This window comes from Cheilinus undulatus, linkage group 15 (assembly GCF_018320785.1).
Source record: "Cheilinus undulatus linkage group 15, ASM1832078v1, whole genome shotgun sequence".
NCBI lineage: Eukaryota > Metazoa > Chordata > Actinopteri > Labriformes > Labridae > Cheilinus > Cheilinus undulatus.
The window spans coordinates 22,176,415-22,194,485 of record NC_054879.1 but is presented as its reverse complement, the minus strand read 5'-3'; the positions used below and the strand labels follow the sequence as shown (position 1 = coordinate 22,194,485).

The 18,071-nt window shown below is 41.3% G+C and overlaps 1 protein-coding gene across 1 annotated transcript in view; it reads left to right on the top strand.

The window, feature by feature from the left end:
- Positions 1-18,071, top strand: part of mao (monoamine oxidase) — a 56,404-nt gene that overhangs the window by 12,711 nt on the left and 25,622 nt on the right. The window contains exons 2-3 of the mRNA XM_041806724.1: positions 14,837-14,931; positions 16,024-16,161. Of these exons, the coding sequence (XP_041662658.1) occupies positions 14,837-14,931; positions 16,024-16,161 (233 nt within the window). The remainder of the gene's footprint in view (positions 1-14,836; positions 14,932-16,023; positions 16,162-18,071) is intronic.

Below are 18,071 nucleotides of genomic sequence, written 5' to 3'. Positions count from 1 at the left end.
GCATTGGGGGCACTGCAGGAGCTTTAGCAGCATGTAGGGAATCAGGGAGCATGGGGCCGGGGGCCAAAACTGGGGAGAGGACCTGGAAGTGGGGAAGCGTGCGGCTTTGGCTCGGCCACGCTCACGTAACCTATTATCAAGGCGAATGGAGAGGGAAATAAGAGATTCCAAATTATCAGTTTCATCCCTAGCAGCCAACTCATCCTTAACATAGTCACCCAAACCATGAAAAAAGGCTCCCTGCAAAGAAACCTCATCCCACCCACTCTCAGCAGCTAATATTCTAAACTCCAGAGCATACTGGGCTACAGAGGATGCTCCCTGTTTAATGGTTAGCAAACGCTGTCCTGCTTCCTTTCCCTGCACAGGGTGATCAAAGATTCTTTTCATTTCAGAAACAAAGAGGGAATATGAATTACAAATGGGTGAGTTGCTGTTCCATATAGCTGAAGCCCACTTAGAAGCTTTACCAGAGAGTAAACCCATTACAAAGGCTATACGGGACTTATCAGTGGCATAAGTTAAGGGCTGCAGATCAAACACTAGGGAACATTTTAACAAAAAAGCCCCACACTCCCCCAAATCTCCTGAATAATGCTGTGGGATGGGAATATATGGTTCTCGTGCAGAGTGAGAGGGAGCTGAGGGTTCTGGAGGGACACTGGGGGAAGTAGAGGTAGCAGCAGATGGAGTCGAAGCAGAGAGCAAGGTAGCTACCTGTGACATCTGGGTGCTGAGTTGGGTGACATGTGTAGACAGGTTGCTGAGAGTTTGCATGATTCCTTGTAGGGCTTGTTCATGGCGTCCAACTAAAGCTCCTTGAGAGGCGAGGGCTTGGTGGAGTGCGTTTGAGTCTGCTGGATCCATGTGGCCAGATTATTCTGTTAAGTGAGGAAGTTTGTTGTAGGACCCAGAAGCAGACAGACGAGGTGAGCACTTAGAAGGAGTTTTAATGTTTGCAGTTGTAGGCTGGCTGGTTGGTTTGGGTATCAGAGGAGACAGGTGAATTCTGGTCCTGTTGGCTTTCCGTAGCTGTGTTGCAGGAGGAGTCGTTTAGATGGCTGGATTTGTAGAATCTGGGCACAGAGAAAAAGGCTGTTAGAAACACGGGTAAGGAGTAGTCAAGCAGTAGAAACTCTGAACTAAATTTGCACAGAGGGGCCGATAATAAATACCACAGAGTGGATGTAATAATCTGGCGACGAGTGGAGCTGAAACCAGGCTTCTTATACTGAGGCAGATGAGTTGATGGGATCCAGCTGAGTCATCCAGGTGATCCAGCAAGGTGCTTGATTGCAAGCAGTTGGAGGGTGTGGCACACGAACAATCAGAGACAGACAGGAAGCAGCCAGAGCTGTGACACTTTCTTGTCTTTAACTTTTTGAAATTGCAGACAAACTCCAGTTTTAATGCTTGGTATCAATCAAGTATCGATACTGGTTGATTTTTGCAAGTACAGAATCAATGTACAAGAGTGCACTCTTTCAAAGCAATGGAAAACAAGTTTGCCCCCTTTAGTCCATACTGTTTGAGTTGTATGAACATTCTGTCATTGACTGCGTTTACATGGTCTTGAGTATTCCGGTTTCTATCAGGTTTTTTGAGTATCCTGGTTTCTGTTTGTGCATGTATACATCTTCAGAAACCGGGATATTACAGTATCCCGGTTTTGAAAAACACGGTTTTGCTACCTGGAGAATTCCAAAAGAAACTGGGATGCTGTGCCATGTCTATGCAGTATCCCGTTTTCTGGCTGCTGTAGACTACCTGCGCTGGTGCGACTTTGATTTAACTTAGTTTAACTTCACATACTTATAAATACTGCGTCTGTTTGGTGGAGGAACAGCTGATCCATGCTGCCCAGAGAGAGTGACAGTGAAGCAGCTCTGTCTGCAGCAGACCAGTCTGTGAACTGACAGCAGTTTTGTGTCAAAACCCGGTCATATTTAGATAAAACGTGAACTAACCAGTCTAATTTTTCAGCAATGAGTGAAAAGTGAGCGTAGTTTGCTCTGGAGACAGAGAATGACTGCTCACGCCATGAGTAACCAGGAATTAGAGCTCTGTGAGCAGAAGACGGGAAGACGGCACTCGCTAATCATCCTGCACAGTTTGTCAACACTTCCTGGTCCTGTAATTGAGAAACAGTAACTCTACCGGTGTACTTTTCAAAGTAAAAGCTTAACCCTTTTTAAGGCCCAATTTGAGCTGTCCATGTTTTCACAGACTTTTATTTTGAACTCGTTTCCGGGACAGTATTTAGTGAAGTAAGTCAACTGCGAGTTGCTTCGCTCTTTCTTGGCATCTCTGCCAAACTTTCGTATTGTTTAATAATAATAATTCTAATAGCCTAATAGTGATAATAATTTGAAATATCAAGTTATGTTAAACTTATTCATCTGAGATCTCTCTTTCACTCCTTGCAGTCCTCTCAGTCTATTATCCGATATCAAAACCAGGGTACTCAAGTCCATGTAAATGCAGTCCATGTAAACGCAGTCATTCATAATATTCTGATGTCTCTTCACTGTAAGCCTAATTGCATTTGTAAGCACACATTTTTGCTTTACCTCTAGTTGAAATGACACTATAGCTTTATTGAACCACCAAGTCAGGATTACAACGTTGCTCACACTGTCCAAAGCAGCTGTGAAAGCCTTTGTAATCAGTGCTGTTCGGCTCTTTACAAAGATATAACAAAGTTCTGCCTATGATCTCATTAATACGTTTAAGAGTTTAGGGAAATTCTAACTTTACAGTGTCAGTCAGTGCTGTTTGGGACAACACAGTTTAGCCCAGAGAGCCTAGCTGCAGTCGCCAACTGCTAATTAGCATAGTGTCCTGTGTCAATAAGGATCGATGTTGCTGCAGTATTTTACCTTGTTTATTGCACAGCTTGCATGTCCAACTACAGACTTTCTGGTGTTTGAAGAAATGCAAAATAATTGTCTAACTTGTTGGTGTGAGACGTGTCCTGCATCATGCAGTTTTTAGGACTGCTGCCATCTGCTGGCTTTTTTGTTAACTGCACCATTGGGAGTTTATATGTTAAAACTGCCGTCACTGCATTTACTACTGTATCAGTTCTGTAACTTCTTGTGTAGACGGTGTGCAAACATGGTAGATGGTGTGCTACAGCAGTTAATGTATCAGCTGTGTTCTGTAACTGGTGCAATTATTTCATATTGCTTAGACAACAAACAAAATTTCCCTTTTCATAACTTCATTTCCTTTTCTTGAAAATGCTTTCATCGCATCATGACAACATTTAATATACCTTTGCCTTATTGTCATTTTCATAAAACAATGTTAGGTCACCTTGTGTAGTTAGTGAACTAGCTTTAATCCTGCTGGTTTAATAGATTTCAACACTGGATGATTATTTTTAACTAACAGGACTCATGACAAAGTTTGGAGATCTTACCACAGCTGCTTTGACAAAAGGAGGACAACGTACCTGCAGCAGCAGTTACAGTTACACAGTTGTTTTTTTCATGCTAGCAGTCAAAGGTGCTGCACTTTTGTTTAATCTGATTGACAAAGCTGATGTGTCTAATGCTGACTGGCTGTCAGTTCAAGTCTCAGAGGAATCACCACACCGGATGTATCTAGGAAATGGTTAAAGGTCAGCAGCTCTCCTCGTACCTGCACACCTTCACCTGTAATAATAAAAGCATGCCTGTCTCAGAGTCACACCTCTGTTAAACATTAATCTGATTCTCACTCTTTAAAAGATAAAACCACTGCTGGTTTTTTAAAGCTCTAGAATCAGTGTGGTATCACACTGCTGCACAGTTACACTCAGGTTCCCCTGTTGCATAAGTCATTGTCAGTCTTCCAGGTAAGCTGCACACTCTTCTTATCTGAAGGGCCCGGTATGACCTCTTCCTCTCTACAACAGGTTGATAAATGATCGTCAGCAAAGAAGCAATCAGAGAAAACTCTCCCTCTTTGCCAGCTGTGTCAACAGTTTCTCTACAGGTTGGAAATTGAAGTCATAAATATGTGCAGCAATAGGCTTAGTTGGGTTAGATCTTATTAATACTGACATTAATTATGTAAAAAAAAAAAAACACATTTGGCAGATAGATGTAAGCCTGAAACAGTGCCAGTGCAGTGAAGAGCTCCAGATGGGTGCAAGAATTTCTGCGTGGAGAAGAGCTGTCGAAATGCCAAAGTTTTGAGCTGTTTATGGCTCAGCAAACAGGCCAACCCGCAATAAACAATCAACATTTGAGTCACAAAAGTTATGACACATTGTGCCTTTATTTGACAGAGGAGGACAGTGGATAGAGTCGGAAACAGGGATGAGAGCGGGGGAAAGACATGCAGTAAAGGGCCTCGGGCCGGATTCGAACCCGGGCCGTCTGCGTACATGGGGCGCGCGCCTTAACCTGCGCCCCAAAACCAGATCTTTCTTGAGCTGATGTCTGTCAAGTGTCACTCGTTGTGTGGGGAAATCCATCTCTTCGGATCATTTGGCTCAGTAATAAGAGCTGATCTTCTGGTTCCCAAACAGCTCTTCATTTAGTACCAGTTTGACTTTTTAAATGTGGATTAAATAACAAAAGGAAGATAGAAAGCTGGCTCTCAAACAGGAGCCAGCACCTGTCATTCATACAAGAGTCAGCTCATAGACCCGTTCATGAACAACACATTATTATTCAGTCTCATAAACATATATACCAACAATCTTAACCTTATGTTGACTGTGCTTTGAAACCCTCACTCCTTGCTGCACCTTGTTCCAGGTTTGTTGTTTTAATAGTAGATCAGCGGTTCCATTAAGAGGATGTTCATGACAGAACTGGTCAAGAAAAGCTGTAAAAAAGGCTCAGCTAGCCTCTTAGCTTAGTCCTAGACTTCTCTAGACTCTGGTCCCCCTTCATCTGTCTAGACATGTTGTAGGAGGTCTGCAGGACTAAGTCATTAGTGATCTGGATCACCCCCTCTCCAGGTACTGTAAATCTGTTAACCTGTGATAAAAACCACTGTTTTTGTTGAATGTAAGGATCATAGCCAATGGATGATTCTTGCCCCCCACATTTGACTTTTGTGCATTTCCAAGATCACATGACTTGAACGGCCGACATCAAAACAGAAAATATAATTGGTATCGATTGATCTCACTCATAGCTGATTGGTATCTGAATCTGCAGCAGATAAGCTGATGTAGGTCATAATGTTAACCAAATGTCCTTTCATTCTTGTGAAAGAAACCTTTTGCCCTTCATATGTCACACCTAGATCCAGTAAATGATAACGCTTTAATCTCTAAAGTTCAGAGTAAATCCTCATAGATAACTCCTAGTCAGATATAATCGGTTCTTCCCCGTTTGTGTAAACTCATAGAGTATCATCATTACTCTCATCACTGCTGTCTGCTCTCCATCACGCCTCTGTCCGCCTCTTTGTAAAGATTTGTTTATATTTTCCGTTTTCTCCTCGTAAATATCCAATCAGTGCCTCCGAGCTGGGAACATCACTCTGAAAATGTGATTGTGTGTCTGTAAATGTCCCTGCTCTCTGGATCAATACGAGCCCGATCAAGAGCCTCAGCTGCCAATAAGCTCCTATTGGATTTGTTGTCTGTTTTCCTGTGAAAACAACACCCTGCAAGGATTTGAAAAGCTACAGAAAACATCAGAATAAGAAAAAGTCACACAGGATATAGCTAAACGGAATCAAGAGGAGTATGACAACAGAAGAAGGAACAAACCTCTGATTCATCAAAGATTTTCTGTCACTGAGAGCTCCAAATACTTTATAAGGAAAACTCGTGTTTTATTGACATGCAGCTCACAGAAGTCAGTGACAGCTGTGTAACGGTTTTATAGAATTATTGGAGGAAACTGCTGCAGGGTTTTGGGTGCTCTTCATTCAGTAAAGCTGTAAATCAACTCTAAATTTTTCCTGCCCCATCAAAAACCTTCACAGCCCTGCAGCATGGACCCATTCATCCTCTGAGCTCATCACATTAGGGACTGCATGGAAAATAACAAATATTGACACTAGTGGTTTTATTGGCTGTCTTTTCTTCTTCTGCATGCCCACTGTATCAAGCCGTTTACATGTGCAAGCATGCTTAGGCACAGAATGATCTTACTAATGTGAAGCAGGCCAGCTGGGGAAATGAGTGATCGTGCTTGGGCATGACACTAAGGAACTGTGCTGAATGTGAAAACACCCTAATAGTGGTTTGACACAAGGGACTTGAGTCTAGTGATAGATGTGGTCTTGGGCAGGATTCATCCGTATCTGGGCATGGTAGGCGTGATGTCAATACAACCATATTCAAGTATGGAGTACTCTTCAGTGAGTGGAGTAGAGAGTAAGAACTGTTATTTTCACGCAGCACAGGCTCATTTAATCCCCTAAGCTGTATGGTAGAAGTAGGAAGAGGGCTGTTGTTGCCATCTCAACAATTAGAAAATAAAACATTTATAGTAGCTGGATGGCTTTCTTCTTTTGCATGGAGCACAAACTTATTTTAATGTGGGCAGTTTCCAAGGTTCTTCTTCATGCAACTACAAGCTAACACTCCCCACTGTGTCAAACCTTGCTAACAAGCATGCTTGAGCACAGAATGATGGAATTTAAAAAGACCAGATGGAGAAAGGAGGGTAATAAAAATCCTGCTTGGGCATGGTGTTTTACACTATAGGGATCTGGGCCTGAATCTGACTACACTTGACCCCAGTCCCAGGTCATTTGGTCATTGTGAATCCAGGCGTACTGTTTTCAGGCACCATACTAGAGACTGCTTTCTAAGTTGGTCTTGGGCAGGATTCATTTGTGTTTTGCCATGTTATGCAGGAGATATGAATGCAACCGTGCTCACATAAGCACACATGAATAAAGTAAATATGCAACAGTTGTCACTGCTGTTGTAGTCCAGTCTTGTGTATGTGGTATGAAGAAGGTTCAGTAGCTGTATACTGTTGGATTGTTGTGATTAAGAGCCTCAGATGTCTCTGTGACTGTGTTTTCATGTTAAATTACAGTAAACAATGGCAGAGATTCAGTCCAGAAACACTAAGATAAATACAGTTTGTTCCTGCCAAGTGGCTCCATCCTAACAATTACTGTTGTCAGGGGAAACCATGTCCATCCCCATCTGTTTTTGCTGTGTATGTGAGTTTGCTCTGTGAATCTGCTCAAAAAAAAACCCACTGCTATCAAAAACCTGCAGGACAAAATCATACATATCAATGTTCTTAAAACTAAACAGCTGACAATAGATAAATGAAACACAGATGGTTTTATATTTTCCTCTCTAATGTCGCAAATCAGACATTTAGGTCACACAGAGCCTGGAGGAGCTGCAGGGACACTAGGAAGAGTAGACAGAAGACTAGGGATGCTCAGATGCACCAGTCCTGTAGCTGCCTGTTGACCTAATGCACAGTAACCTGTGATCATGAGTTTAAGAGCAGGGGTGGATCTAGTGGTTTTGTTTTGGGGGCTCAGGCCCTGATTTGTGCAGGGAAAAATGTTTGAGCGTACACAGTTTGACTTTATGATTGAAATGTACATTGATAACAAACAAAAAATTAAAAAATATAGATTTTAGCAATTTTATTGCTAAACTAAACTAAACTAAACTAAACTAGCTTACTTTTGCATGCAGCTAATCGTCCAAATGCCAAACATCAGGTTCAATAGAGCGATAACCAGTTCACGCCTTGTTAAGTCAGGACAAGTGATGCTACTTTAGTCTGACGCTCAATGCAAACGATAAAATGAGGATCTTATTTGAGTTTTCAGCAGCAGCCTGGCGTGGTGCTGGTGGTAAATATAACAGCATCCTGTGATCACCTCAGCTACAGATGAGTGCTGCAGATTGTCAGAGTCACAGCAGGTCAACACGGTGAACTCTCAATAATCAGGAGGTTCACTCACTGGGCTAATGATGTAGACTCAACTTTGACATCTTTACTAGTGGTTAATGAAGTTTAAGTACAATCGTGTCGAGTAACAAATTTATGAGTAAAGTTTATGGAGATATGTGCTGCTCCACCTTTATCTCACCTCTCCTCCTCCTCCTGTGTGTGGTAACTGAAATAAAAAATGTCAAAATAAATAAATAAATAAATAAAATAAATGCAACTTTTGATTGAATATTTCATTAATGCAAACCTGGCCACAGAGTTGGCTGAGCCCCTGACAAACCCAGAAAATGGGCCCTCCACAGTTGTGATTTATTGATGATGTCAGTGCATCTGTACTGAGTCAATAGCATTAGTGCTATCATCCTAACAGTTACTTTATTTGAGAGCAGAAGAGCGTATCAAGCTAGTATTGGATTTTGATGTTGGAATTATTTATTCATACCATTTTTAAAGCCCGTTTTAACCCATTTTCACCACTGTGTCCAATAATTTTTACAAATATTAAATTTATAACCATTTTTAACTCCTTTTTTGACCAGTCTTTGCCATTGTTTGCCCATGTTGTCCTCTTTGACCCATGTGTTAATTTTTTGCCCATGTTTGCCCTTTTTTAATCTATTTTTTTCACTTTTTAACAGCTTTTCTCCCATATTCCACCCATTTTTAAATGTATATAACACATTTTTGCCTTTTCTATCCAATTTTTCCCTCTTCTACTTCTGTTTCATCATTTTTGCTACTTTTAACTGCTTTTCACCATTTTACCGTTTTTTTATGTGACCAATTTTTGCCTCTTTTAACCTCTTTTTGCTTTTTTTACCACCTTTTTTTGTTTAACCCATTTATTCCTCTTTTAACCCATTCATGCCCCTTTTTGCAATTTTTCCCTAACAGTTGTCTCAGTTCTTACTTTATTCTCTTCCAAGTGGTTTATTTAGTGTGCCCATCCACATTATTATCATTACTAAAAACAGTAGCTCTCCCCTTTATCCCCTAGTATGGACGGCCTCTCATCTATTTACATTACATGCTGCAGAAACATCCATCCGCTCCTTTAAATCTAAAATTTGACCGTGATCACGTCTCCATCCTCATGTCTGATCTCTCTGTAAACCCTCCCACACAGAGCCGAAATATAAACGCTGAACGCTCTACAGCTGCTTCAGCTGACACAAAGACAGCGTTTAAAGGCGGTGGTGTTTGTTTGATAAATATCAGACGTGTCTTTAGGTGAACTAACATAGAGCTCAGAGGAGGAGAGGAGCAGGAATCTGTTGTTTTCTCTCTTTGATTCTGCTGCTCTGACCTTTTACCTCCTCCTGTTCATGTGTAATCCCTTAAGGCACGTTTTCATGGGGAGGAAATGTGTAAACCTATTTCTCTGTTACCTTCATTTTCTAGAGCAGCATGTCACCCTGATGATGTTTGAAACATTACAGGCTGGATCTGGCCAGTGTTAGTGTGTGTAGGGGGGGGGTTTGTGGTATGAGGGTCAGGGGCGTAAACCGACAGCAATAAACAAACTTTGGATAGCCTTTGAACTTATACTTGAAGTTGCTGGACTTCCAGTTTATGCTCATGTCATGTTTTTGTGGTGGAAAACAGCGGCAAGGTTTTGGATTAGACCAATGCTTCCCAAAATGTGTGGGGTGCTAGAATGTTTCTATTCCTTTTGAACTGTGACAAAACCTAGGGCAAAACGAGCTTCATGCAGCAGTAATCAATTGACCTCCATTATCTTGAACTCATTATTTAATATGCCAACATTTTAACTGAAATAAAAAACACCATCCGTTGTGTAGCACCAGTGAAAGCCCTTTTTGCACCCATTTCAACCCCAAAATCTCTCAGACAAAGGCAGTAGGTTAAAATGCAGAGATCTTCTTTCTTCCATCTAAAGAAATTCAAGAACAGTTGAGAAACAAAGTCCCTGACATCTATCAGTCTGGAAAGGGTTACAAAGACATTTACATAGACAGACATACTAAGGCCTCAGGACTCCAGCCAACCATTCTGAGAGCCATTATCCACAAAGGGAGAAAACTTGGAACAATGGGGAATGTTCCCAGGAGAGGATGTCCTACCAAAATGATGGATGGTTCTCCCAGGAGATCCCAGAAGACAGAACAACACCTAACGACCTGCAGGCCACACTTGACTGAGTTAAGGTCGGTGTTCATGGTTTAACCAAAGAACTTGAACATCTGGAGATTCTCAAGGGCAAGGATGGAATGTTTATAAGACTTAATGACACCATCTTTAAAGGCAAGGATGGAATGTTTAATATTTAATGATATCATCTTTAAAGGCAAAGATAGAATGTATTTAAGCTTTGATGACATCATATTTAAAGGCAAGGAAGGAATGTTTATAAGACTTGATGAAATCATCTTGAATTGCAAGGATGGAATGTTTAAAAGATCGATGAAATCATCTTTAAAGGCAAGGAAGACATGTTTATAAGCTTTGATGACATCATCTTTAATTGCAGGGAGGAAATGTTTTTAAGCTTTGATGGCATCTTTGAAGCGAAGGATGGAATATTTTGAAAGTTTTAATGATGTCAACTTTAAAGGCAAGGATGGAATATTTTGAAAGCTTTTATGGTGCCGTCTTTAAAGGGAAAGATGGGATATTTTGAAAGATTTTATGACATCATCTTTAAAGGCAAGGATGGAATAGTTTGAAAGCTTTTATGACACCAAATGTTAGTAAAGCTGGGGATGTTGGGGCCTTTTTCACTCTATTTTTTGGCCAAACAGTAGGCTGTAGTAAGCAACAGAGGACATTTAACATAAGGGAAAGATTGTTGGTATGTAAAAGAGTGCTGAACCTTCCCTCTCTGTCTCTATCAATGAAACAGTCTTTGCATGTTGATTTTCCAGCAGTGAAGCTCACTCTTCTTTTCATTTCATGCAGATAAATAACAGCAGAAACCTCTGTCTGACTGAAGTGATGATACCTTTATTCTGATCTATTCTTCATATTTACATGGGGCTTTTTATGAAAGAATACTGTCTTTATAAAGAAAACAAGCAGTGTGATCAAAGCTACATCCCATCAGCTCTGTAGTTCCGGCTGTGATTGCTGAAGGCACAAACTGGCGATGCAGACAGAAGCTCTTTGTTTTAGAGACAGACGCTGACCTTTCCCAGCTGAGTGCAGGTAATAACATCAATTTAACAGACCAAGATTTGTGAGCCTCCCCTGGTCCCAGTTAATGCTTTCTCTGGGTGTGCATGTGTTTGTTCAGGGAGTTGGGTAATTCAGGACAAACTATGTGTAAACTTACATAAAGCTCAGCAGCTTCAGCAGAGCTCGCCAGGATTTGGACGGAGAGAGAGGTTAGGATGAAGAGGGGAATCTGGGGTGAAAGCCAAGAAAACGTTTCCACAGATGTGAGAAGCTGCAGAGAGAAAGTGAGTTTATTCTGCCTTCATCGAGGCTCACAAACATCCAGGAAAACATCCCTCTCATGACTCGGCCTCATGGTTTGGGTTCTACAGTACAATAATCTTATTTTAGACAAAAGTGAATTTCTCTAACTGTCTTAAATTGTGACTAAGGCTCTGTGCTGAACAGAAGAAATAGGGAGCAGTGAGAAAAAATGTAATGTATAGAGACTGTAAAAACATGCATCATTCTATTTGCTGGTTCTGGGGCTCAGTAAGAGTCTGTAGGGGGAGAGGGCCAGAGTACTGCTCATTAGACTGACAGCAGAGGAAGAAACTCTTCTTGTCCTGACGGACCTCAGCCTCCTGCCAGGGGGGAGAGCCTCAAAAATCTGTGCTCTAGGTGAGAGGGGTCTGCTTCAATTTTTTTTGCACACCTCAGAGTCCTGGAGGAGTACAGGTCATGAAGAGTTGGTAGATCACAGCCAGTCACCCTCTCTGCAGAGCAATTAACACACTGGAGCATGTTCCTGTCATTGCCAGCTGGTGATGGATGATGTGAGGCTGGACTCGATGATGGCAGTGCAGGTACATCATCATCGTCTTTGGCAGGTCCACAGTCCACAGTGGAACTGGGGAGGCACAGAGGGTTATGGGGGCAGGGGTGTCTCTTCACTGGCTTTAGAGTGTTGTGCTCCAAGTTGTTCTGGCCACACCAGGCCACCAGATGGTCTGCCTCCTACCTGTAGGTGGACTTGTCCCCCCCAGAGATGAGTCAGCCATGGTGGCGGCCAAGACAAGAAGTGTATAACCCTCTAGTTACACATACTCCATCTGTGCAGTGATCTGTGTACTTGTCTGCAGAGCAAATTGCTCTGTCTCCAGTCAATCTGTGCTGTTGGACTGCACATGTCCCATCCACTCTGCATCCAAAAAGTGCCACTCCCCTCGGGTCTATTTCTGCATCTACAGACTCCAAACTGTGTCCATCCACAAAGAGGAGATTGACCCAAAAAGGTTGAAGAGGGTGCAAAGCATCTAGTAGGTTTTAGAACAGGACACAATGCACAGACTGCTGATTGTAATTCTCATCATTGAATTAACATTATGCTGTATTTTGCTGCAATCAGTTGCATCCAGGGCTGGTACCAATGTGGGTTTGTTCACAGAAAATAACAGGGGCAATCATTTGGACCAAGTAGGACAGCACCTGTGTGTTTTTGGCTTTAGAATTAAGCAGAGAGAGGAATCTTTAGAGGAACATATCATCCCTATCTTTTAATAGGTACATCTGGTGCTACCATTAGGGAAAGGTAGGCAATTGCCTTTGGCCTCATGCTCCTAGGGGCCTAAAGATATCATCATGTGCTTCTAATACGTGTGCATCACTTTCAATGATGACGACTTGTACTTTGAATGTAAATAAGAGGCCCAGAGTGAACAAAAAGCATCAAAATAGATTTTAATTATTCTATTAAGTCCCTATGGAGGACCTCTGGTCCCAACATCAGGGTCCAAGCCTCTCTGAACACCCCAAATATCTTCACATCAGTCTAATGATCGTACAGTAGATCCCTAAAGACAGACTGAAACAATGACATGGTGGTTCACCTGGTCTAGAGACAAGTTCCACTATCAGGATTTCAGAGTTTTACTTCTGCTGCTCCTCTTGGAGCTGATGAAGGACCTTTGGCTGTTGGCTTTGGGACCCAAACAGAGATGCTTCTAATGTTTGCTTTAAGCTAAATGGAGAAGGGCTCAATATTGGTTTCTGCCTGGGGCTCCCACATTACTGAGACTGGCCCTGATACCGATCATGTTTGTGATCTCCTTGCTTTTAAAGGTCTGTAGCTCTGACACAGAGCAGTATGCTGCTCACTAATCCTGTGCATTTGATTCGTCATGCCTAAGTGCATTTATGTTATGTCTTATTGAATCACGGTTATGAGAAGGATTGCCCGAGGTCAGTGTGTGAAAAGCTCTGCGGTCGGTCAGTCAGCGGAGGCTCCACGCTGTGCTCTGACCTCCACGTTTCCTCACATGATCAGCAGGTCAGCCCTCCCCCCGCCGCCCTGTTTTCCCATGAGTCTCTCTGTATGCACACAAGTCAGTCAAAAGGCAAATGGTAGGTGGATAATCCCTCATGTAATCCTTCTTCAAGAGTAAGAAAAACAGAATGAAAACATGAGGAGTAACAGAGCCGACACTAACAGGCTGAATGGGACAATCACTGAGAGGAGAAACCAAGATTGGTGTCTGTCCAAATAAATCCAGTTATGATGCTCTTCTTTCCTCTCATGTTTCACAGTATTCCCGACTCAGTCAAAGTCAAAACTGAGCAGAGAAAGTGGGTTTGAGAAAGTGACCTGTTGAACCAACTCTGATCTGATTTCAGGGTCAAATGTTAAATAAATGTTGACATAAAAAAAACATCGGTATCAGCCCTAATTTTTACGATCAGTGCACCTGTAGTGATGAGATATAGTCAGTAGGGATGGGGATCGGCATTGATTGTTAGAATTGGTTTGATCCCTATTCATGCACGGATATTTTGGTAACAAATCTATTTTCCTTCAACATTAGAGAGATTTTCAGAGAACAAAAGTTGGAAATAGTTCAAAGAATGTTCCAACTAGACACATTATAAAAAATCAATGTTTGCTTAAAAAATGACCCCACACTAGCAGTACTGACATTACATTTTAGATTTATTTCATGTGGCACATATTGCCTATGCATATCCAGCTAGTATTGATAATTCACACCAGATATAAAAAAATATATATATAATAGGCAAAGATTTAAACCCTGAGTCTTCTGGCTTTTAGAGACTAGTGAAGGTCAAGTTTCAAGCTGCATGAGTGATGCAAGTTCAAGACTGGTCGTGCAAAGTGCCGTCAGCATATGGAGCAGGCCTTTAGATAAAAATGGATCTCTGGATTTTATGAATCGATATCCTAATTGAAAAACAAGAATCAATCTGAATCGGAGAGTTTGTCAGTTTGTCTTTTTCAAAGCAGAAGATCAAGACATTTTATTTAACTCTGTTTCTCTTGAAAACACTTAAACCTTGGTCGTTTTCTGGAGAAAATAACACTATCAGGGTAAAAACAATTTTGTTTTCTGAAAATTTGTTATCTTGAAAAAAACACAAGGATTTCTGCTTATCTCAGAATTAAAAACAGATAAATCTCCACTTAGGGGTTCTCGCTTTTCCCCTCATCTTTTCCCCTGTGCACACATTCAAAACTGCACTAGTCTAGTGCAGTCAGCTTCAAGTTATTCTGACATAAATTTCAATTAAATTCTGATGTGTATAAATTGAATTTGTTCGTCTTCAGGGCTGCTCAGGCTCAATGAAAGCTTAAATGTTTGTTCTCTTCAGATCTAAGGGAAGATGTCTACTGAATAAACTACCCTTTCACCCACAGCCATATTATAAACAGACATCACACATGATGATCATGCCCCAGCTGTTTATGAGTCTAACCTGTCTGTGTTAGGTACAGGAAGTGCATTGCATTGAACTAACATCTGTTTGTCTGTCTGCAGGCTTGAGTGCAGCTAAGCTACTGAGGGCCAGCGGGCTGAACCCTGTGGTGTTGGAGGCGAGGGATCGAGTCGGAGGTCGAACTTTCACCTTCAGGGTAAGAAGAGAGCTCATGATACTGCAGTTTGATTTTATCCTCAAAGTAATGTTAAAAATAACATACAGTATATCCAACACTTTAAACATGTTGAACAACTCCAGCTCAATATGAAACCAGAATGTAAAAAAAATCTGCTTGCAGGGTAGGAAAGCAAAAGATTGATGGTAAAAACAATAAATACTTTTGTAATCTGTTCAAGGACACTAAAACACTCAGCCTAACTCTTAATAAAAGTGTGCACTCTGGAAGTTTTGGAGAAAGCTAGACGCACATATTCTCCAGAGGAACTTCGTTCCTAAACCCTCTTACACTGAAGATTCTGACTTTCACCAAAGCTTTCTTATGTGATCTGCTCTTTGTAGAGAACTAGGGTTGTCAAGATTTAGAACTACTAGTACTTCTGAGACTTGGAGTCCGGAATGTGTTTTTTTTAATTCGGACATTACAGACATCTTCTTACCTCCCTTCTTATGCCTGTGTGCCTTCTGTGTTTGCACACAGCCCTGCAGTCCCCTGCCTTTATATGGACATCAAAGGGGCGTGTCTATGATGGTTAGGAAATCATGTACAATCTTCCAGCTTACGAGAACCAGGCATAGAACAATTCAGCAGTTTAAGAACATTTCATGAATCAGACAGGCGTTTCTCTGAGAAACTTTAAGAACAACTTAAAAAAAAAAGTTTAAGAAATTGTTGGTGAATGAGGCCCACAGTTCATTTAGTCACTGGGTAAACATTTCAGAATCGTTTTCATCCCATTGGGTGGGAAGTTTTCTGATACTGTAAACAACTACTGTCTGTTATCACCTCCATGATGTCTTTGTTCATCTGCATCCTCTACTCCATCAGCTTTTAGTAACATTTTCCTGACTCTTGACCTCTGAGAGGACAAGGAGGGAGTCTTCTGGATGCATTTCAGGGTTACACTTGAGTTCAGACTTCTTGGATCTTGTATTTTTTGTCGTACAGGGATTCCTCTCTGCTGTGTCCACTCTCTCTCGCTGCACTCAACCAAGCACAGATAGTATAGTCCTTTCAGCATAATCTGGAAATCAGCATCCTTTTATCTAATTTCTGTGTGTTTTTCAGAATAAGGAGACAAAGTGGGTCGACCTGGGTGGCGCTTACATTGGTCCAACTCAGAACCGGATCCTTCGATTGGCCAAAGAGTACGGCATCAAAACCTACAAGGTCAACGAGGAGGAGAACCTGCTGCATTATGTCAACGTGAGTTTCCCAGCATCCTTTGTTGCTATTGCTGCATTTATTGACTGTTAAAAGCTGCCAAAGCTTTAATTTGTTAACTAAATAAACACCTTGTGGTTCAGTTAAAGCTAGAACAGATCAACCTTAGTAATTTGAGTGTGTAGCTTTCAAAAATAATCCTGCACATTCTCCCTCAACTGGACTTTCATGTCATGTTTGGGTTTTTCAGGACTTAAAGAAACAAGTGGGAACATATGAATACTGAGCCAGTGAGATGCCTGTAGGAAGTTTAATTCTAACTGAACGGGCTTGTTTTTGTTTCTTCCTTTTGTACCAAATTTATCTAATCTGCTGCTGTCTAAGGCTCCAGTTTTATTGAGCACTTTAGATAAAAGTTTTTTTTTATCTAATCACTGTACAGAGAGAAATCAAATGGGTATAATTTCTGAATTATGATCTGAATGGTACCAGAATTTTGAACTTTGATACAGTTCAAGTCAATATGAAACACTGCTGAAACTTATTTTTATACCACAGTAACAACATAAAGAGGTCCTGGATACCCAATTTTGGAAAATTGTTTGGTGTTAATGGCTGAAGTAACAGGAAAATCTACTGCAAACTGTTTAATTGTGAAAAAAAGTAGGAATAGACTAAGTTGTGCAATGTAGCCGTGCTCTCTTGGAGAAGATTATGGTCCAAAAATGATCCGTTTTGGTCAATCATCCTAACTGCAGAGATTGTTTCATGTAAAAATGACTGTTTTGGAAAATTAGCCTTAGATATTCTGTTTTGGAGTGGCTGTTTGTACTGTTCCTTACTATTGTCTTGTCTGAAGCATCAGGTGTCATCCTCAGTGCTTGTAGCCTGTATGTTGATGAGTTTTTACCACTGCTGAGCAGTTAAAGCTGTTCGTCTGACAGATTGGTGACATTCAGAGGTGGTGGTCTAGGTGTCTTGCTGAGGCTCTTTTAGAGAAATGTGAAGTACTCCACTATAAACAGATCATGTCCAGGGGCGGATTAGTCGTCAGAAACCTGAACAACCCCTAAACTGCCAAACTATTCCAGGCAATGGTCATATCATTGTTGATACCATTGCTGCACAGAAGCTTAGAACTAAGTCCTCCGATGAGAGGCAACCGTGGATCAACAACAGCATTCACAGCCATAGAAGAGAATGCAGGAGCAGAGCATAGATGGAAAAAATCGTGTCTGCTTGTGCATTTACCCTTCTGATGGACTTATTGAGTTTTTTTTAACTGTATGGTAAAGGAGGCAAGGAGGAAATATTTATCAGAACTAATTATAAACAATCAACACAACCTCCAGCCCCTCCAAGTGTCCCTGTCAAGTCAGTTACTGATTGTGAAATGTCTTTATCATATTTTAATGAAAAGGTGGAGTATATCAGAGTTTGGATTACCCCCAGTGCTTCTCTTAATAATGTTTTTTACTCCCCAAAAGCCATTTTAAGCCAGTTAGGGCTTACGTTTTTTATCAAATATTTGAGATTAAATAGTGTCCACACACTTTTTCGCAGCGCTGGAGAATAAGTCTGTCTTTGAAACATTTCAGTCAGGTTTCTGGAAGTACCATAGCTCTGAAACGGCACTGCTCAAGGTGACCAACAACCTTTTAATGGCAGCTGACAGTGGAATGTGCCCAGTCTTGGTACTTTTGGATCTCAGTGCTACATTTGACACAATCCATCATCAAATTCTTTTGCATATATTGAGGCTTTAGACTGGTGTTTATCTTTCCTAACTAACAGATGGTTTAGTGTCGCAGCTAACAACCACGTTGTCATTTCTACCCCTTAGGTACGGTGTGCCCCAGGGGTCAGTTTTGGGACTGATTTCATTTTCTCTGCACATCCTTCCCCTGGGGCACATAATACAGACACATGGTGTTTAATTTAATTTTTATGTT